General features: G+C 37.7%; 2 protein-coding genes across 2 annotated transcripts in view; one reads left to right on the forward strand and one right to left on the reverse strand.

The window, feature by feature from the left end:
* Positions 1-3,089: 3,089 nt before the first annotated feature.
* Positions 3,090-4,369, forward strand: LOC136249546 (uncharacterized). Its single transcript, XM_066041587.1, has one exon. The coding sequence runs from the start codon at positions 3,137-3,139 to the stop codon at positions 4,202-4,204; it is 1,068 nt and encodes a 355-aa protein (XP_065897659.1). The 5' UTR covers positions 3,090-3,136; the 3' UTR covers positions 4,205-4,369.
* Positions 4,201-23,306, reverse strand: part of LOC136249545 (uncharacterized) — a 37,664-nt gene continuing 18,558 nt past the window's right edge. The window contains exons 7-19 of the mRNA XM_066041586.1: positions 21,481-21,724; positions 20,561-20,701; positions 20,349-20,504; positions 11,939-12,113; positions 11,382-11,546; positions 7,355-7,443; positions 7,243-7,299; positions 6,360-6,511; positions 6,160-6,274; positions 5,940-6,098; positions 5,746-5,886; positions 5,202-5,449; positions 4,201-4,555 (exon numbers count right to left, since the gene is read on the reverse strand). Of these exons, the coding sequence (XP_065897658.1) occupies positions 4,366-4,555; positions 5,202-5,449; positions 5,746-5,886; positions 5,940-6,098; positions 6,160-6,274; positions 6,360-6,511; positions 7,243-7,299; positions 7,355-7,443; positions 11,382-11,546; positions 11,939-12,113; positions 20,349-20,504; positions 20,561-20,701; positions 21,481-21,724 (2,032 nt within the window). The 3' untranslated portion in view covers positions 4,201-4,365. The remainder of the gene's footprint in view (positions 4,556-5,201; positions 5,450-5,745; positions 5,887-5,939; positions 6,099-6,159; positions 6,275-6,359; positions 6,512-7,242; positions 7,300-7,354; positions 7,444-11,381; positions 11,547-11,938; positions 12,114-20,348; positions 20,505-20,560; positions 20,702-21,480; positions 21,725-23,306) is intronic.

The raw sequence follows: 23,306 nt of genomic DNA on the forward strand, positions 1-23,306 counted from the left end.
ATCAAAATATCACGGAAAGATCGATATACTCTAATAGAACAGTCAGTAACTCTAATAGAACAATCACATAACTGACTGTTCTATTAGAGTATATCGATCTTTTCTGTGATATGCATTTTGACAAGTAAGTTTGTGCTTCAGCCACTTTATTTATCCATAAACTGGAAATTATTAGCAGAGCATGAGAACTGAGGCATAAATAATTGGGCATAATTTGAGCATGATAGGTAAATATTGAGCATAAATTTAAGCATAATAGGTAAATATTTGAGCAGTGCATGCAGCATAGCATAATAGGTAAAATTATGAGCATAATCGGCGGGTCCCTAGTAGACTGACTCACCAGTGCGTGGAGTGCATGTGCACTCAGCTGTATATAATTCTCTAGCTAGGGGGCTCTGGATCTATTTATTTATTTATTTATTTATTACTGTGTAGGACTCCATCAAGGAGTATAACACACAGATACAAAAACAAAATCAAAGTAAATTCAGATGATTTAACAAAATGTCCTTAAAACAGTTTATAGATCTGGTGGCATATATATACTCCCAGACCCCCTGGAAATTTTTGGAAAATGGCTATCACAAGATTGAACTATTTTTAACCAAATCTGGGTACAAGATAAATGAGTTCAGTTGGAAGTAATAGTTCAGTTGGTAGTAATTTTAATTAAAAAACAGAACTATACACTGTTATTGGATTTTAAGAAAATGTATAATAGTGGCTTGTCAAAGAATAAAGAGTGTATAGTTAATTCAATGTAAGGTCAAAGAGAATATTTAATACACAGGATTGGATCTACCTTCATAATTATTATGTAGCTACTGTTCTGAAGTGCAGGTTGCTATTTCAATGTAACTTTTAAAATGATGGATCCATCCATCATTATATTTATTTTACAACTAGTCTACAAATACAACTAGTTTTTGGCCACAACTAACCCATTTTTAGCACACAATGATCATAACAACATAAATGCTGCAGTATCATTTAAGCTTAAAGTTGAGCTTCAAGGGATTTGATAGTGCAAACTCCAAAGCTGCTAGATTTATACAAATGTAGCATGGGATTTGATCAAGTAAGGGAAACAAAAACGAGCAGCCTTGTGAACTTTATAAAAGTTAAGAAATTCACTATTATTATAAGACTACTGTTTTATTTGCAAGAGAAGCTTTCAACCCAAGAATCAAGTTTGTATAGCAGAGCCTAAAAAAAACTTAAACTATTTGACAGAAAAGGTTATTTTTCAGAATAGATTTTCAATTGATGGTTTATACAATCTATAGTACATTAAAGGTATAAATCTTTTACCTGAAGTGATTGGTATATGGCAGGATGCTTGGTACAGTGGTGAGGGTAGCAGTACACAGGTCTAGAAGAATAGGTTTAATTTTCAATTCAGCCTACACTCTGGTAACTTGTTGAAAATTATAGTTTTAATGATGGATGTTCTATTAGAGTAGTTGACTGTTCTATTAGAGTATTTCGGATTGAGCAACTTCTAAGGTAAGACTTACTCCAAAAGTATAATTTTGAACCCCTCTTAGTAATTCTTGGATAAGATTAGCTATTCCCCTTGCTCTTTCCATCTTTTCATTGCCCATACATGTGTATAAAATGCAACTGCACCTGTACTACAGCTTCTAGAAGCTTCCTAGCTTGCTCATTGTAAAATTTTGGAGGGGGTGCTTCAGCACCCCAAGCACCCCCCTTAAATCCGTCCTTGTTTTTTCGAAGTGCTTGACATTTCAACAGAGCAGAGATGGATCATGAAGGATTTCCCCTTAAATCCGTCCTTGTTTTTTCGAAGTGCTTGACATTTCAACAGAGCAGAGATGGATCATGAAGGATTTAAATAATGGTTTGAAGTAGTGTTCTACATTCTCAGCAACAGTGTTTTGGGTCAAGATATTGATTCCACTGAGTCGCCTAGCTGCATAGCCTTCACAGGTCTAATGATTATAAGGGTGCACATGCATGCATCCTTCTCTGTGGCTCATGCATATGCTATGCATGCATAATGGCTGGCCCTTAGGCCTGATTCAACTATGCTCAAAATTTTGCCCAAGGTGGAATTTCCACACCTTACAGGAATAGCTAGTTACAGTAGAATAACACACAATAGGTTTAGTTGCTCTGTAAATTAATGCCAAATTGAACACAAGGGCATAATGGATGAATTTCATAATAACAAAAGTAGGGGTAAATGTCTATAGTAACATTTACAAATTTTAAAAGGATAGCATAAATAGGTCATGAGATAACTAAAGTTTTTGGTTTTTCCATACATTGTCTATGAGAGGGGGCAACAGTTGGCCCCTTCTGGCTTCTGGGCAATCGCATAAATAGCTAATGTGTGGGAAAACAACAAACATGCACTGCAAAAAACAAAGTATAAACTTTATACTTTCAAAGTTTAATCTTTACACTAAGGCCTTTTATACCAAGGGTATAACTCCAACTGAGGCGTAAACTTTATGCTTCGACTTCATAAGGAGTAACCTTTGTACTAAACCTCCGGAAATCTACTCAGTAAAGTTACTGTATTACGAAGACAGGCACCCGAAAAACATGAGCAAAGCCGATTCGTTTAGTCTATGATTCAATTAATGTCATTTCTCAATTTAATGTACATAATTTGTAGGTGTGAATCTCACAATTAACCTCTCCAAATTTTAAAACGACATGAGATATGACATTTTGAAATTTGCGGGTTTTCCATACATTATCCATATAATATGTATATCATTGCCCAGAAAGGGCAACTGTTACTCCCTCCCATAGATAATGTATGGGAAAACTGCAAACTTTAAAACAGTGTCATATCTCATGACCTATATGCTATAATTTTAAAATTGGAGATGTTACTTTTGACATTCCATGCATTCATACCCGCTACAAAATAATGTAAAATTTAGGTTGCTTGGGGCAACCGTTTATTATGAAATTCATCTTATTCTTGTTAGCTACCACAGGGTTGTTATGCTGTTCAGTGCTCCCCATTATGCTCCGGTTTAGCAACATTTGGCCCTCAAGCAACTCAAGTGCTAGTATATACCAGCAGTAATAATACTGGTAAGTACGTTTGCGATCGCGTGAGTTGATGTGACGTCACCATAACGTCACCATAATAATGGAGGTGGAGTCGTCACCGGAAACTTATTGTACGAAGCCTCCTCAGCCTAAGGTGAAGAAGGTTGGTCAACTTGAGCAGTGGCAAGTCGATCAATTCTTCGAGAAAGGCTATGTGTTGATTCCAAGCTTTTTTACTCGCGAAGAACTTGAGCCAATAAAGAACGCCATCAATGAACTAGTTGATGCTCTCGCAAACAAGCTATTTGCAGGTGGAAAAGTTGACGACAAATGTGAAAAGGCTGGATTTTATCACCGACTTGCTCTATTGGAGAAACAGTTCCCAGGTGCAGCAGTCATTCTTCACAAGATTGGCAAGTTGCCTACTGCTTTCCAAATCCTCTGGTCAAATGAACGTTTACTAAACGTAATAGAACAATTTATTGGTCCTGACATTGCTGGCCATCCTGTTTGGAACCTACGCACCAAGACACCACATAATGATCAAGTGACAGTACCATGGCATCAAGATAATGCTTACTTGGATGGCACCAACCTGCAGACCTTGCAGCCAACAGCATGGATTCCACTTCTTGATACTAATGCTAATAATGGGTGCATGCAGGTGGTGTCAGAAGGACACAAACTAGGAATGACTGCCAAACACACATGTTGTGCAGGTGGCACTTGGTATGTTGATCTAAGTGAAGAGGAGATGGTGAAAACACTAGGTGTTGACTTGGATAAAGATGTGGTCACCTGTGAAGTCCCATATGGAGGGGTCCTGTTCATTAACAACTGTGTACCCCATAGGAGTCTGGAGAATCACTCTGATAAGATACGTTGGAGTTTAGATCTGAGGTGGCAAAATCCAACAAAACCAAACGGATTTTATGGCTTAAAAGATTGTGTTGTCATGTGTAAAGCAGATGACCCTAACTACGTCATTGACTGGAGCAAGTTTGCATCTACCGACAGGACCACGTTACAAGACAAAGATGTAGGTAAGAATAGTGAAGAATTTGACACAACCAGGTATGGTCCATGGATGAGAAGGTGGGAGATTGTCCACCATAACAAACACACAAAAGCATACAAAGACTTTATTAATGGCACAAAAAAATCTTAGCTAGTTATCTCAGTTTATATTGTATTGTAGATGCCAACATACATTTCGTATCACACTATAGTGTTCTAAAAATATATAAAAACGTAGTTAAAGTACATATTACTCAATACATATTGCAATGTAAAGTCACACCAAAACAAGCTAACATTTAACATTGTTCATCAAGTTTCATCCTCATCAACATTGGCAGTTCCAAGGGGATGGTACTCTCGATCAGGAAAGTCAATATGTGTCACAGGAACCTCAATACGTTCAGTAACACCATGTCGACTGCTTCTTGTGCTTGACTGCTTCTTGAATGGGTTAGTAACTTCAAAACTTCTGATACGAAATCGTCGTTGCAGTATTTGCCTACAGCAAGATAGTCAAAGCTCGTATACACATTATAGGTACCACACTACTACTTAGCATATCAATATACCAGAGTTTTATTTACATAGTTATCTGTTGTGTGTAAAAATAATGACATACACTGCAGTGCCCCTAACTAGTATTACATAAGAACAACATTTACTCCATAATTATAACAATCAAGCTTATCATACACAGCAATTTCTCTTAAAACCATTTTTTATGGGTGTAGAAATAACTACTGTACTTTTTCTACTCATTACTCAACTTATGATTTAGTAGAATTTGTGTTAAAAGTTATGGAAGAATGGAAACTACGTGAATCAATATTGTAAGTGCACTAGATCAAAATACTCTAACAGAGCAGTCACCTAACTAAATGTTAAGTGGGAACATACAAGTTGGCTCTAGTATCATGCTAACACCAGAATAATGTACAGTTAATGTTTTTTAAATACTTCCTAACTCCCACATGACATGCCTCCATACACATTTCCTCCACCCCTGCATTGTGAGGATTGATACGAGAGTGGCAGTTCCACTGAAATCAATAAATCAACTAAGTTACAACATAACGTGGAAATTTGAATATCCCTCAAACAATAACTGGTACATACACTCACAATGTCCAGTACAACTCACGTACCACAAATGGTATATTACATAACAAGCACCCAGAAGGACAGCTACGTAGAGTGGCACAAACAGGAGGGGGTAGAAGACCCTGTCATGGTCTCTAGTACTCTCCACCACTGCTGTTGTGTTGCCCAACATCAGTACAGTGATGAGAACTAACAGCACAAATGACTCAACATGATTTGATATCCTATCCTTGTATGGATAAACAAAAACATGTGCACCAAACACCAGTAGGATGAGAAGTAGTGGAAGGGTCTACAAGGAAACAAACAAACAAAGCACAATGTTTTAACACATAATATCCATAGCACTGTGATAACAGTGTTTATGTTCATGGTTACCATTGTTTACCAATTCCTTAGGTAAAACAAACTTACTAAACTTGCAGTTTTTGTAAGTATCATATTTACTATAGACATGGCATGCACACATAATATCAACTAGATTGCTAAAACTGACAGCAAATAAAGTATGCAACTGTTGCAGTTTAATTCTTTTAACATTTCCTTACACACAACATAACAAGTAAATACACTGTATTTAGTACATACCAAGTCCCCCGGAGTAGCCACAACTGCAGTGATAAACACAAATCTTCGGACCAGTTCTACCACCGGCCAAAAGACATAATTGTCTCTGTAGCTACTAGTTAATGTAATACGTAGATTGTTGGCCATCTGTGACACTTTTTGCTACAATGAAATTATCACATGGAAATGGTATACAAAATGAAATACAAACTTACAGGTGCTTTTTCTGACACCCTCTTGATCTTATCATAATATACAATAAAAGTGATGAATGGAATAAGAGCAGCAGTAACTATGAGAGATATGTTTGCTAGGAATGATAAACCGAGATGGTCCCCTTCATAGCACCTAATACTTCCATTGACAAACCAACGCTGTAGGAGAGACACAGCACAGAACACCCAATGATGATAATAAAATAGTAGGCACACTTACCAATTTATCATCCAGATGACGACAGTTCACAATTGATACTGAAGTGTACACCAAATGTGAGTATGTTAACAGTGTCAGACTCCAAACACCCTCAAACACCACTCTAGCATGGAATCTACAAAGTAAAAATATAAAATAAACACAATATCTACAGTTATAATTACTATAATCCGTATTCCTATAATAGCAGGTATATGTACCTGGTTCTTATAAACAAGGTGATTGGGGAAACAATAACAACAATTGCAACTGGAATGTACCGCAGACCATATGCCTCTGTTGCTGTCAGTCCTGGCTTAAATGAGAAGTCGTAGGGATAGTAGAGTGCCAGTGTGCTTGCAATACAATCCATCTAAGTATTAACAAAGAGATATTGAGCATCACACAGGTAGATATGAAATAGCTACTGTTAGTTGCTATATTTAGCCTTAGCAACACAAATGAGACTACCTATATAGGACCAAACACTGACGGCAATCTCATTACATTTCGGACATGAGTATTGCACAACGGTGGGCTCCCTAAAGTCTTCCGTTTACAAGACATTTATACTTTAGACTCTATTTAGGCTGTTTTGGGTGGGTAATAAATCTCATATACTCCACCTTGTTTTCTAATATACTCCACGCCTTCAAGCACAATATGACATATGCTCAAAATCGGGTTTGTCCAATCGCTATGCGTTGCTCACGTGCAGTGATTTAACGAGCGTGATTATTTAGTCACGTGAGGACGCATAGTTGCCATGGCACTAGTATTATCGTTAGAAAACCAGCCGCTTTAGCCGAGCCTACAGCAGAAACAGCCGTGGATGAGGTAAGTAATCTGAGTGTAATGTGAAATAGAGTCTAAAGCAGTTATACGGGCACAATGTGGAGTCTATGAAATTTATAAACCCTCAGGCCCTTAGTAGCGCCCTCGCTTCGCTCGTGCGCTACAGCCCGGGCCTTCGGGTTTATAAATTTCATAGACTCCACATTGTGCCCGTATAACTATTACGTAGACTTAAAATGTAGAAATACATGCGCATTGAAATGCATGAATTTATGCACACACATGTACATAGACCATATGATTACTTACAACCTCCCAACCAATGCGAAAACGTTCAGGAAAGAAAACAGTGGAAACAGGAGATACCTAAAATGTTAGAAAAGTAGAACATGAAAACAATACATAGCAGATAACAACTGACCTGGATGTAGTAAAGAATGCCTTTTAGACAGCTTGGAAGAGGATAGTTAGCGAGGACAATTATGACAGTAGCCACAATTCCATACAGCACTATAATAAAATGAATAATTAAACTAAATCAAAACTATGTATGAAGTAAAAAAATCAGCACTTGGCAGCACAATCCGTGCCAAATGCTAAATTGTTATGCCTGGAACAAATAGCGATTGCAAAATTTTTGCAGGTATCCTACAAATGGTAATATTATGACTCAGTATGAATGTCTGTCATGGACCTGTCTACATTTCAAGAGCTCATAGAGCTGGGACAAAAAAAAAAAAAGTTGTGAAATAAAGCCAGTGGTAGCCAAGAAGTGTTGGCAATAATGGGAATGTCAATCAAATCAACTACAGTAGTGCATTTATAAATTATTATAAAGTGAAGTATGATGCTATTACAAAACGAAAAACCCTTATGTTGTTACAAACACTACCAAAGTAATGATTTTATCACCTAGCTACATATGTTGTAATAATAATATCTTGTTCACTACCTACTGTATACTTATACAAGTACGGAAGAGCACAGTAGGGATATAACACTTCTTATTGTTTTACTGTGATTTAATATCATGGACTACTCCAACTTGTTTCAGTACTTTTTATCAATGTGCTATGGTCCCTACTCTAGTTGAAAATTCCAAATTTTTTCGAGCACTTGCTTTTGTAAATAATTTTATTATGACTGGTGAACCCACGCATACCGCATCTGAAATGGCGCTGCGTGCCCCAGCTATATCAATTATCGTCTGAAAAGAGAAGTATCCATTACGCTTCGTTGTCAGGTATGTTCAACTCATTACACAGCAATACGAATCAAGAACTACTTGAAAAGCACCTTAGCAATCAAAATAGCCACTATGAAAAATATGAACGATTTCCGTTTCGAAGGGAAGCCATCATGTGCTCACGCCAAATCGACACCTTTCCCTGTCAGCAAAGATGAATGGGACACAAAGGAGGACACTGGTAAGTTCATGAAGAATGCATTGTACGTACTGCGGTATGCTAAAAGGCACCTGTCGGGCCGAAGTGACGTCGAATAGTGAAAAAATCAAGCCCGTAGCCTTAGCCGTTATCGAGTTACGCTTGTCTGAAGGCATCAGTCAGTTACTTACCTACTCAGTCAGTAGAAAATTCCGTCGAATAAAAAAATTTTAAAATTCCATAGCAACTTGTTCAAAGCGTTTCAGGTCGATCTGAAAGCTTGTTTGGGCTTAGTTTTACCTCACCAATCCTACCTCATCGTCGTCAGGGAAAATTGAGGCTGGTTTTTGGGTGATTTTATTTCGTGGGCCATGCCTACTGCTTTGTGGTCCCTACTATACAGTTACTATTGTACTGTATGATCACCTGGATTCCTACTTCATTTTTACTAGTATTTTTTTTTTAATTGTTAATTTGAAAATGAAGTAGGGATCTATGCAATAAAAAGTAGTGAAACAAAGATGAATGATGATATTACAGCATAACTTGGTGGGAAGTCTCTACTTTGGCATTGAACTTCATTTTTTATAAATCAACAATGCTAGTTTGTTTAGTTTTTTGTTGTGGCACAGCATATAATAACAAAACAGCCACGTATTCAACAACCGCTAAGGCTACAAGCTTGATTTTTTTCACTGACACTGCTTCAGCCTGACAGATGCCTTTTGGCATACCACAGTATGTACCATGCATACCTTGTGGACGTACCATGCACACCTTGTGGACGTACCTTTGTCCTCATTTGTGTCGCATTTCTGTTTGATGACAGCTCAAGGTGTCAATTTGCAGTAGTGTGTGATAGAATGAAATGGGAATTGTCTGAAGTGATTGGTGTTCTTTATTTGTAAGGCTGTGTAACAGGTTGAAAATGAAGCGTAATGGCCACTTCACTATATCAGTATTTGATAGTTGGGGCTCTTGTTCGGACAAAAACAATAAATCTGGTGACATTCTTTCTTTTGATGTGACATGCGTGTGGCTATAACAATGATACAAGAAAAAAAAAAGAAATACAAGGAAAATTTTTAAGTCTGACTAGGGACCATACAAATGAAAAGTGGAACAAGGGATGTTGCCTACACCTGAAATATACCAGTGGACATTTAATCCCCATACTGGTGACTAAATTTGGTCCACTATAGTACATCTTCGACCTACCTTGTTTCACTGCTTATTTCTATGGTCCCTATTCAAATTTAAATTTCTAATTTTCCCTTGTGTTTGTTAATACAGAACTGTTTAAGAAGGGATCGCCCCGAAAATTTTGCATGTCACCCAAAATCCTGCCTTTAAAAATCATCCTAGAGACATTTTATGCAACGAATATCACCTTCATGGAATAGTACTAGTCCATATAATTTATAATACAGTAAATATAACAAAACACTATTTTAAAAATCGCCAAAACTTGAATTTTAGTCTCACTACCTCACTGACCAGTCACAAGCCTGGAGGCCAAACAAAGCAGCACATGGCCAACAATCTTATGCCACGATAACAAACTCACCAGTGGGATGTGCCTTTTGGGGTTCCAATGAATGCAGGCCCTCTGCGCCTTGTCTATTCTTTTATCTTCAACCAGGTTGCTTGTCTTCTTCTTCGTCCAACAAAACCATATCAAGGCATTAATTTACAGTATCAACACTTTCTTTCAGCAGCATATTTAGATGCCACAAAATTATTCCAGAGCTGAACTTCAAAAGCGCTTTAGCGCTTTTGAAGTTCAGCTCTACTATAAGACATATACTAGCCAGATATCTACAAGTTCACGATTGGGATCTCGTTCGAGATAGGTTCATGACCACACCCATCAAAGATCTAAGTGGACTAATAGCAATAGAGCACGGAGACCACACCTCTTAACAATCTAGCTATTTACTAAACAGTAAACACTATAACCTCACCCCTCATTGGTCTAACTAGCTTGGCTGACTTGAGATATACCCTAATACAACAGTCATGTATGATATTCTAATTGAACAGCAACAAGTTACATTGTGTACCGTGGTATCTCAATCTTGTTGATCTGGAGTGAGAAGCATCATGCTCCAGGAAAAAAGTGCCAGTACAAAAATTAACATATGGCTTCTTTGCATACAGAAGATGACAGACAGTAAGACTGGAAATGAAGAGTAATCAGAGGACAGCCACTGTTGAAGGCACATGCTACACATGAGTTTGATATTGTGGCCTAAGATGTGGTTGTACAATCCATCGTTTAGCTTCTAGAGGCAGGCTGGTAGGCAAGCAGACCCAAAAAGATTTGTAAAATCAAAATCAAATTTTGGTACTTTTGTTAAAGGCTTGCTTAGATTTAATGATAGATTTGATGTTGTAAATGTGCTTTTCGTTACAGAAGGTATGGATGATTTAGATGGCAGAATTTTAAGGCCCCATAATTTTGGTTTGAGATCCCCAGATTCTTTAGTGTGTTGAAGTTTGTAGGCATGCATGAAGCCACTTAACATGCTATTCGAATGCCCAGAGTATTTGGCGCCATGCCTCAGTTTTCATTAATCCAGGTCTGAGCCAGATTGGTCAGCCTGTCATCTAGGTGTAACAACAAATCGACCCTTATAGTTTATGGTGATGAACTCCTGCTCATAACCTAGCACATCTGTTACACATATTTTCGATTTTCGTGTTAAAACTCCATATTTCTTCAATTTATTTCAAACCACAAAATATTCGAACTGGACAATCTACAGACTGATTTTCATATTATCACCATAAGCAGTATATCTTGTAGGCATGACAACAAATAGGCCATTTTAATGTCAACCAATCACTCATTATGATCAAATTTGGTATGTATGTGGACTAATAGAAGAGGGTAACTTCTCTGTAAAAAATTAACCAGTCACATATGCATGAAAATCACATTATTATTCTTTCTGTTATAACACACTAGGGTTTCGTTGGCCACAAGACACATAAGTTCTCATATCATTGCAATAGTTACAGTCTGGTATTTTTAAAAATTTATTCCAGATATTTACTTACCAACAAGTGGTACTAAGTAGTAATACTGATTGTTATCATTGTCACTACATCTGCACTTTGAGGTTAACACACCGATACCACATTTCCTGCCACTGTCCCTAGATATTGTTCCATTGGTGTCAACTGTTTCATTACATGTTTGCCTGCATACTCCACACAGGAAACCTTTGGGAATGTATGAAACATTGAATAAGAATTAGGTATAAACAAAAAAACTGAGATATTTACCATAAAGTACTTAATTCTTAATAGCACTAAACCAGTTTAAATTTGGTGATCTCTCTTGTTTCAGTACTATTTACTGCATTGATCCACACAACTCCTACACTTGGTTGTTATTTTAATATGTTGCATCAAATAACAGTGCCACATACTAGGCTGATCAGATATGGACCCTAACTACTAAACATTGACAAACAGAACAGCCATATCACTTTAGTGTTCACATATACATGTAGAGAACATCTAACTGTGAAACAATCACATAATGTTAGCCATTAAGGAGTTATGCTTGTTGCTTAGTCCCGGTGAATAATATGTACAAATATAACAATCACCTTCTCTCTTCTCGACACAAATTGATTCATCAGGACCAAACCTCAGAGCACAACCAGTGTCACTAAGATTCTCCTCCTGGAGGCCAGTACAATTACAATACCCAGCAGGACAAGGTGAAGTGATAAGTCTTCTCCTGTTGTCTAGAAGTGAGGGACTTGCTGCCCAAGTACCATCCTATAAAGAGAAATTCTGATACAAGCTGTATGTGACAAGCATACTTATACACTGTGCAGGGGTGGATCCAACTTTTGGAAAGGGGGTCAAATATGTGCATGCCAAAGTGGTTGTCAAATACCAAGCCAGCTTAACATCCAAGCTGTGCAGTAGCTATCTAGTGCACATATAAATCTACGTGCATGTTAAATACAGCAATACGTAGCATGAGCTAAATGATGTAAGGGTATAATATGATGCAGCTTAATACTGAAAATGCTGCATGTGTGTAGCTATGCAGATGCTGTGTATAACTTAAAGTGATTGTGTAACTACAGCCTGCTGGCATGCAGCTGCTTGGCTATACAGTTGATTTTAGGTTGCTTTCAAATGCAATTGAACAATTAGCACATGTGATTCGAACGTGATCATGTGAATGCTTACGTGCAGTGCTTTAATGTGTAAAATAACTACCTCAGTGCTTTAATGTGTAAAATAACTACTTTAAAGTGTAAAATAACTAGCATTGTCTAGCGATCTAAGAAGGCAAATAATGTAGTTGCGATGTTCAAAGGTACTTGGTTGAAAGGAAACAGCTTACATATTCGAGCAATCACATGTGCAAATTTTTCAATTGCATTTGCAAGCAACCTAAAATTGACTGTACATGCATCTGCTTGGCTATGCATGCATCTGCACACATCTAGATACTAACAAAAATAACACCACTTAGCTACATGTGTAGGATAATTCAAATAACTATATCTACACAGTATATATACTTCAGTGCTGCATGCAGTGATCATAAAAAACAATCTGGCTATAGGCAAGTACAAAATCTTAGATATGGTGCATACTAATATGGAATATGGAAATGACAACTGTGATGAGGGAGTTGTCAATTATATCAATCCCATGTAGGTGCTTTAACAGGGATACAAGTAAGCAAACACAACTGTCTTCTACATAAATGCACTATACATACAGTAGCTGCTGAAAGCACTCAAATTTATTTAATTGCGGGTTTTAATTAGCGCTATCAAAATTGGTATTGACATGCATACTAAAATGTTTAAGGGAGTCAAGTACCCCCTTAAATCTGGGAAGGTACAAACACTGTGGACTATACTACTGGACTGCTGTTTTTTTTTTGGTTTTTAATTTCATTTTTTTACATTCCTGGGTACGGGGTAGCTAGTAGTGTTTATTGCTGTATTTGCACATATTGTACTTTACGTGGGAGGATCAAAGCGATGCCACATATCGTATTCTCCATACAGTACTAATCAACTGTATAACTGTACTGTATGATTCATAGTACAGTTATGCAGCTAATTGGGCAAATACAGTACAGTTATGCGGAGAATTTATTTAAGGAATGCTACGTAAACAATACAGTGTAAATCGCTAAAACTAGCCAAACTAATCCTACGAGTTCCGTTTTATGGCTAGAAATAGATTGTATAAACACTTACTGATTATCTGATCACAAAGCTTTTTAAACATGACTCCACTTAGACAGCACGATTGATCACGTGTATGACATTGTAAATCACTACAACTAGCCAAACTAATCCTATTAGTTCGTTCTACGACTAGAAATAGATTAGTTAAACACTTACTGATATCCTTATCACTGAAAACCGCAGCAGTTTCAGTACTAGAGAAAATCGCTCCAAGCCAGATGAACAGGAAGTACAATATAACACTTAAAGCACTGCCTTGCTTGTGTGTACAAAAAATACAGTACTTGGGGAGTGTCTCGAGGCAAATACAGCACTCAGCTTCACCTCATGTAGTATTAGCCTCTCAACACACACCCCTCGTACTGTATTTTCTGTACACACGTGCAGCGGTGCTTTAACTCTAACATATAGCATGCCCTGTTTCAATGTTGAATGACAGTAAATAATTCCCATGTTGATCCCCAAATGTAAGCAGTATTGAAGAGAGATAGTCTGGGTCAACTACTAGATTTGCACATAGACACAATGTAAAAATTTTTAGGGGACTAGATGTGGAAATGATATATATGAATCAAGTACCTGTACACTTTTAAAACTGATGTGCTATAGTAGCACCAAGAGTTAATAATAGAGGGAGGGAGAGTATCCAACACTCAATAGGCCTGTGTAATATGAGCGTACACCTTGGATGGCTTCTGGCTAGACATAAAATCGATTATCATCGTACTTGTCTGTAATTCGAATATATGTTAATAATTGGATTAGTCGCTTCTTGCTGACTTAGCCAGTTCAATATTTTCTACCGATATTGGGGCCAAGTGGAACTCATTGTGTGCACGTCATGGATACTCCGGTATGTAACCTGGCACATCGACAGATTAGAGAAGAGTCTTTTTCCTGGAGAATCAAACCCCTAGCTGACGTTCAACAGGAGGATGTTTCTAGTAATGAAACGATGGATGGTTCGACTGGAATGGATCTGTAGTAAGGAAGGACCCAAATTTCCAGAGCTCGTAGTTACCCTTTCATACACACTTGACGGAAATAAGCCTATAATGGTTGTTACATAGCATGGATTAGCCCATCATCCGCTCCTAGGTTTCACATCTCGCGTTCAGATAACGCTTCAAGAAGATGGAAGATATCAAGTACGCATTTTACTGCAAGAACTGGAACGTGGCACTCTCAGTAACCAGCAGGAAGCACACGAATTGTTGAAAAGTTTAGCAAGATGACTCCATACAAATTTTGTCCAGGAATAGAGTGGACATATTACCAGGAGCACAACCATGAAGTGATACGTTTCCACATAAAGAGTGTGAGATACACAGAGTCACCATTTTATCAGGTGGAGTCTGTCAACTGCAATCGGTTGTTTACACTGCCATCCAATGCCCCAGTTGCAGACAAATGTAAAGCTGAAGTTGTCTGCTCAGCATGCAAGAGATTAATCTCTCATCTAGACAGGCAATTACAACGCACCAAATCTGAGAGTCCAGCAAGAAAGATCAAAAGGCAAGCTTCCTCTTCAAAAGCTAGATTATTGTATATGTCCCCAAGAAGTCAAATGAAGAGGAGAGAAAATGCTTCAATGGAATGAGGTATTGATAAGAGGAAGCTTGCCAAATATGAAAGTACCGAGATAACTTCATTGGATCACCAGCACACACTAATATGGTAGGGAATAGATAGTAAATGCGAAAATTAATGCAATTTGTATTTTCCTAGTCACTGGCAAACGAAACAATTGATGGAATATGATCACCATCCGGATTGGTAAGGCTATTGTAGTTTGTCAATTTTGAGTTCATATGTGGTCTTTATAGCTTTAGCCATTTTTACCAGAAGTGCCGCAGCTTATGAAGCACTTAAGAGCTTTGACGTTTTGCAGCTGCCTTCTAGGTCATTATTGCAATCATACACCGGTACATTTTTGGTGCCAGTAGCAATTCCATATCTGACCAGGTTGCTCAGTATGTCTTGTTCAAAGCTGAGTGTGAGAAGCAAGGTAAACATCTCCCCAAGTCAGATGGTGTACTGGTGTTTGATGAGGTCAAAGTGGCATGCCAACTAATGTGGAATTCATGAAATAACACATTGTCTGGACTAGCAATGACCAGTAAAGATCTGATGTCACTTACTGATGTTTACCAGCTCCTGCAGGCACCCAAAGTTGCAGCACAGACGTCTTACATACTTCAATTTTTGTGGCGTGATTTGACCAGCACTTATGACATTGTTGGTCCATATTTTACTTGTGCTGATTCAGTTGACAGCAAATTTGTTTTGACATGTGTGCTTGAGACTATCAAACTATTCCAACATCATGGATTGAAGACTAGTTTGTTAGTGTGTGATGGTTGTGCTGCAAATCTTACAACCATCAAGGCTACTCAAGGACAGCATGGTGCATATTCTCTTCAAACTGACTCCACAGACAAGTTTGAAATTGAGCCTTGGTTCATCAATCCGTTTAGTCCTCCAGACTTAATTGTTTGGTTGGTCTGTCCAACACACCAGGTAAATTACTTAGTGTATTTTTAGTACCACTTTTTTTATAAACATTTAGCAGCTCAAGAATATGATTAACGCTCTATTTTCATCGAAGATTGGAGGTACTAAGCTTTTTCAACGTGGAAAAGGACAGAGTTCTTTTGGGTGGGCCACCATTGTGGATATGTATAAACGAGAGGTCGGTAGAGCCAGACAACAACAGACCCACATGGTCCCGCTTCTGAAAGAAGTACATGTACTAAGGGACTCTTGGACAAAGCTAAACGTTTTGCCGGCCAAATGATGCAGGTTTGTTAAATTTATCAATATATTTAAAGTTAATTTTGTTTATGCAGCAGGAGGAAGTATTGACAGAGTTGTACTCCTATATTCATCAAGAACCACCACCGCCCAATGTAGCTACCACCATTGAAGCCCATAAATACCTTGAGGCTTGTAGCCTAATATTTGAGATGGGATTTCTTTGTCATGACAAAATTTGTTTCATGAATTCCACTGTTTTACAAAACATTTCCCATATTTTACTACATGGATTTCAAAACTGCTTTCTGAAGGTAGTTGCTGACTGCACTTGCAACAAGCCTTAAATAATTATTTATTGTCTAGATAAAGATTTTGCCGATACATATAGCATGCAAAAGGTCTTTCTATCATAGCAGAGTAAGTTAATTAATTGTTTGTATGTAATTTTATTCTTTGATTATACCAGCATGGGATTTGCTACGTATAGACATTTATGGATTCCAAGCTTTCTGTAAGTATTTTCTTGAGAAATATCCAGGGTACTTTGTTTCTTCACTGAGGATATCTGGTTCATCCACTGAAAGTCTCTTTAGCCAGTTTAAACACAAAGCATGTGGAAAGCTTGATGCCTGCAACTATGCTACTTCTAGATGTGCACACCTAGTGCAACAGTGTGAAGCTGTACATCACAGTGGGGCTGGATATCGTGTAGTTGCCTTGAAATCCCCCTGAAGAAGAAGACGTATGGCACCAAGATAACTTCAGAATGACATAATAATTTATTATTATCTCTTGTTGTATTATTTACCGTATACGCACAAATTTTTGAAATACATGAGTTCTGTGGTTGTTTGTCTGCCAATGAAAATTTCATTACATAAATCTTAATACAGTGTACCTTGAAAATTTGTACATATACGTATGGTATATAGACTATAACATGTATTCTACAAATACAAATGTGATCGGATCTGCGAAAAAGGGACATAATCACACAAGCCTAAATTTACAGTATAAAGCATTGCATACATTGGGTGAAATACCTGTGTAATATTGAAAAATTCCGTAAATTTTTAATCCCTCTTTTTTGGTGAAGGAAGGGACTAACAATAAAAACCTGGATATCATCTTATTCGCCTGCTCAAGAGGAGTAACTTCTTCGTATACGTTATTCATTGCCAACTCACTTTCATTGTCAAAAATGGTAGCTGGAAGTTGCTGTTTTAATGCACTACTGAAATCATCCTTGTATGAGCCTTTTCTCAATTCATCATGAGTAACCTTTAAAAATTAAGCAATTCAGTAGAGAACAAACAGGGAGTATGACTTACCTTTATCAAGTTGTCCCCGTGCTCATTTAAAGATTCTATGTTCATGAGCAACTTAACTTTAGTATCTATTTTCTGTAGAAATGGTATAAATACCTTATGCGGCGGGAAGTACATAAAACTTTGATCTCTATATTGAAGGTATTCAGGTATATCGGATCTGTCTTTAGTGTTGATGGCCTGCAACATACTTATTTATATTGACGTCAAATTCTTGTTCCTTGATGTTTTTATCTGCTTGTATCGCCGTTGCAACATTTCACATAGGGCTCCTCCACCAAAACGGTAATAGACTCCTTCTTCTTCAATATCAGGAGCCACACTACGTGTAGCTGTTTTGCCCTGTTTGGTTTGAAATGATGATACATGTTCCAGGAGTGTGTTACATACTGCAGATGACAAGGATGTCATAACTGGTCCACAAGTAAGGACTGACATGGTGTGCTACTTCAAGAAATCCATCCATTTATGCTTGACATTTATTAATTCCAGGGTCTATACCAAACAAATAGCTGCCAAAGTGTATTTTTCTTCCAACAGAAATAAATGCACTACAATACTCCAGCCACCTTAACTGGAATCGCATCTGCAAGTTTTTCTCCTTTTTGCACTCATAGTGAAGCGTTACAAAAATTTGACAATGATTATCGACTAGTTCTTGTAACAGCTGTTTCTCTTTACACAGTTCTTCAATGAAACACATCAGTGGGCTATTCATAAATTCTTGATTCAAACACATGACTGCTTCGCTTACAAGAACACTCGCATCCAGGGATTTCAAAGAATCCTGTAATGTCTTACACACTTTCTTTGGCATGACCTTTGTCTGACGCTGCTTCTTGGGCTTGGGTGCTTCTTCATGCCATGTTCTTTTAGAAGCCATTGCGGCCAGCTCACAAGATACAGTACTGTAAAATTGTATCGATATCGCAGCCCAAACACATCTCTCTTTTTGCTCCTCCTTTGAAGTTGTTAACACATCTGGCCCGGAGGCCATCCAAGATGCGCGCACATATTAGACAGGCCTATTGAGCGTTGGATACTCTCCCTCCCTCCCTCCCTCTATTATTTATTAACTCTTGGTAGCACTTAAAAGTACAAAATTTTGACTACTCCAGTCAAAATTTATCACCTAGAGGTGCTACCATAGCACTTCATTTTTAACAGTGTAATTACCCCTGTACTATTATTAGCAGTTACATAGTTATAATTACACAAAGTAGTGAGTTATAAAATTACGTATGTGTGTTGTACCACTATGTACACATTGGCTTAGTATCATTATACACAAGTACACAAAAAAATTTGGAATTTTCAACTAGAGTAGGGACCATAGCACATTGATAAAAAGTACTGAAACAATAAGCTGGAGTAGTGCACGATATTAAATCATAGTAAAACAATAAGAAGTGTTACTTGTATATCCCTACTGTGCACAGTAGGGATACAGCACTTCTTATTGTTTTACTATGATTTAATATCGCGCACTACTCCAGCTTGTTTCAGTACTTCTTATCAATGTGTTATGGTCCCTACTCTAGTTGGAAATTCCAATATTTTGTGTACTTGTTTGTCAACCTTTTTGCAACAATTATTATGAATGGTGAACCCATGCATACCACATCTGAAATGGCACCGCATGCCCCAGTGATATCAATTATCATCTGAAAGTGAAGTATCCATTATACTTTGTTGTCAGCTATGTTCAACCTGTTACGCAGCATTTTGAATCAAGAACCGTTCGAAAAGCACTTCTAAAATCTACGCATACCAAAATGCACCACAGTTATATCAATTATCGTCTGGAAGTGAAGCATCCATTACGCTTCGTTGTTGGCTATGTTCAACCCGTTACACAGCAGTACGAATCATTTTGAAAAGCACCTCTGCAATCAAAACAACCACTATGAAAAATACGGATGATTTCTGTAATGAAGGGAAGCCATCACGTGTTATTGCCAAATTGACACTTTTCGCTGTCAGCAAGGATGAATGGGACATAAAAAAGGACACTGGTAAGTCCATAAAGAATGCATTGTACGTACTGCAGTATGCCAAAGGGCACCTCTCGGGTTGAAGCAACGTCGAACACTGGAAAATCAAACCCATAGCCTTAGCTGTTATCGAGTTATGCTTGTCTGAAGGTATCAGTCAGTCAGTAGAAAATTCCGTTAAATAAATTATTTATTCTTTAACATTTCATAGCAACTTGTTGAAAGTGTTTCAGTTGATATGAAAGCTTGTTTGGGCTTGGTTTTACCTAACCAATACTGCCTCATCGTCGTCAGGGAAAATTGAGGCAGGTTTTTGGGTGATGTTATTTCGTGGGCCATGCCTTCTCCTTTGTGGTCCCTACTATACAGTACGATAACAGTACTATCGTACTGTATGATGTATATAGTTCTTATCTACAAAATAGAATGGTTTGGTAGAGAAGCACCAAGGAGGCATTTCTATACAATAACATGAAATTTCATTAGGGAAATATATCGCTCCTACCATAGCTAATTCAATTGTCTTGGGACATGTCACACTCACATTCTAGCAGTTATGACTACAGCAAGTGTTTGAATAGCCAGTGTGTCTAACAAAAGTGTTGAAAATGTAATCTAAAAAAATCAAGACACCAGTCCAGTAGTCCATTCCGGTAGTCCAGTCCAGTGTTTGTACCTTCCCCTTAAATCTGCCCCTGAAATTTAATGTACCTTTAGTAGAATGGAAGTTTGATCTGGGCTGCAGTAGAGCACACCAGATTCAGTGTTACATTCACACTGCTGCTGCATTTCTGGTGAATCCCCCTCTTTTAAGTTAAAACCTGGAAGACATCTCAATATCATCATAGTAAAAAAGCGGGGCTCCACCTAGAACAATAAATAACATGAATATGCAATATGGCTTGATCTGCATGGTCACTTACTGGGTTGATAGCAAATGGTGCTGACACGGAGATAGTAAAGTTCTTCAAAACACAACTTGGAGTGCTTCTAAACTTGAAGGCAATACTCCTTTGTCCCGGGCTAACTGGTATAATTGATGGTTCAAATGTTATATCACAGTCCTGGATGAATTCAAATGAATGCACATCAAGAACATGCCTACAATTGAGTGCTGCATAACAAACACCACAATGCAACTAAAATCACTTTGCTTGCTTGAGCACAATTACACAAAAGTAATTCATGTAAGCATTACGATGGGTGCCATTGATTACATGCACCAATACCACAAAACTTTTACATGTACAATACAGTGAACACACACCTGTAACACTACTTCCTTGAGCATAGAGCCCACATATCAGATACACACTTCATGATGTATATACCATGATTCTTTTATTGTCATGTAATGTATGTACCCTGACATTTTGTAAGACATTAAAAATAAATTTTTAAGCACTGCTTTTCACAACTCGACTTGCAACAACTTTCAAAAATCACTGCACATAATGGAGTGATCTGTTGTACATGTACAACAACAAGGCATACGCATATGTACACTAGTCTAAATATTACTGTGTGAATTTTACAAATAATTTGAATAGGACAACAATCACTAAGCACAAAAATATGCAGAACCTCGTTACATGCTCCACATAGATAAACGTCAATACTGTACACCAGGGAACTTTGGCAGGAGGAACTTTAACTTATAGCATATCATGGCAGAATTTAGGCAAGAAAAAGTTCTAAACAGATTTATATATGTTGCTAATTACATTCTTCCAAACCTGAATTTTCCTGCTACACATATGGCAACAGTCAAATTTGTATTGAGAACAATCAAGATTGTACATGCACAGTATTGATAACATTGGAAGGCACATTGGGCACTTACCACTAGCACATCTGACTGATCATCATCGTCTATACTAATTTGAAGAAATGCTATGGTTGAAATATTCTGCTCATCTGTGGCACGCAGCTTTATCTCAACATTTTCACCAGGTGATTTCATAATGTAATCATCTCCCTCATTTATTACAATATTACTGACTTCAGTCTGTATTAGACCATGATCATCATCACTACTACACTCATTTGTACTACTGCTGTTCAATACACAGTTCTTGTTAGTGTCACTAAATGTAACAACATATAATTATGCTATTAGTTGCAATGCAACATGCATCCATAATGGGCCTACTTTATTTGCAGACTGGACTCATGGACTGAACTGAAACGGATTTTCACAACAAACCAGGCATTTATCTACCTAGTTCTTTTAATGCTAGAGACACCATTATTGAGCTATACCTGCTAATATTGCTCTCACAAAGGTTGTGAGTGTGTTGAATAGTTAGAATATTTACTAAAGTGCGTACCAGACTAGTTGAGCTTTAGCAGAGTAGGGTGATACATGGTTAGTGCCTGCATAGATCTGTTTTTCAAGGGTATGACATGGTCACAGATTGTAAACATAATCTATGCACAAGACTACATAAATAACAGTATACTTACTACTCAGATCAAGTCCCAAGCACTGGAACAAAGAAAAAGCTAACATTCTACAACAACAGCCTCTGAGATTACTGGTACACATATTTCATTTAAAATGTACTCTAACAAACTATATAGATGCGAACAGCAAGCCTGAGGAGTGACAAATGGCTGTATTAAATCATCAAGTGAGCAGTGTTTTGATACAGGCAGATATGCTGTAAACACCATAGATGAAGAATATGTTGTGCATGTTGTGATCTGTACAGTGGGTTTCTACTGCATGGATTTTAATCTCATGTTGGGGCACTTCACAATACTAAAACTTGTGACACATTCATCATATATATCGTACTGTATAGTAGGGACCACAAAGGAGTAGGCATGGCCCACGGGATAACATCAGCCAAAAACCAGCCTAGATTTTCCCTGACGACAATGAGGCAGTATTGGTTAGGTAAAACTAAGCCCAAACAAGTTTTCAGATTGACTTGAAACGCTTTAATTAAGTTGCTACCTTATTTAACGGAATTTTCTACTGACTGACTAAATAACTGACTGACTGATGCCTTCAGACAAGCATAACTTGATAACGGCTAAGGCTATGGGCTTGATTTTTTCAGTGTTCGACGCCGCTTTGGCCCGACAGGTGTCTTTTGGCATACTGTAGTATGTACAGTGCATTCTTTATGGACTTACCAGTGTCCTCCTTTGTGTTCCATTCACCTTTGATGACAGCGAAGTGTTGATTTGGCGGTAGTACATGATGGCTTCCCTTCATAACAGAAATCGTCCATATTTTTCATTGTGGCTATTTTGATAGCAGAGATACTTTTCAAACAGTTTTTGATTTGTATTGCTGTGTAACTGTGAACATAGCCGACAACGAAGTGTAATGGTTAATTCATTTTTCAGATGATAACTGGGGTACACAGCGCCAATTCAGATGTGGTATGCATGGGTTCACCAGTTATAATATGTTACATCCCTACTGTGCCAAGATACCAACTGTGTGGAGCTGTTTAAGCACAGTAGTGTAATATCCCTACTGTGCTTAAACAGCTTGCTCGTTCCTCTGAATCCCTACACAACACGTGTTTCTTCACTGAGCACCACAAAACAGCTATCCTGTTCCAGGGGAATTCAAACACCTGCATAACAATTCATTGTGGATGAAAGGCTAAATTTCTATCTAGTTTCAACAAGCAATAAATTAGTGCAAGT

This window comes from Dysidea avara, chromosome 3 (assembly GCF_963678975.1).
Source record: "Dysidea avara chromosome 3, odDysAvar1.4, whole genome shotgun sequence".
NCBI lineage: Eukaryota > Metazoa > Porifera > Demospongiae > Dictyoceratida > Dysideidae > Dysidea > Dysidea avara.

Coding starts and splice junctions, on each gene's coding strand:
- LOC136249546 (XM_066041587.1), top strand. CDS start 3,137: ATGGAGGTGGAGTCGTCACCGGAAACTTATTGTACGAAGCCTCCTCAG.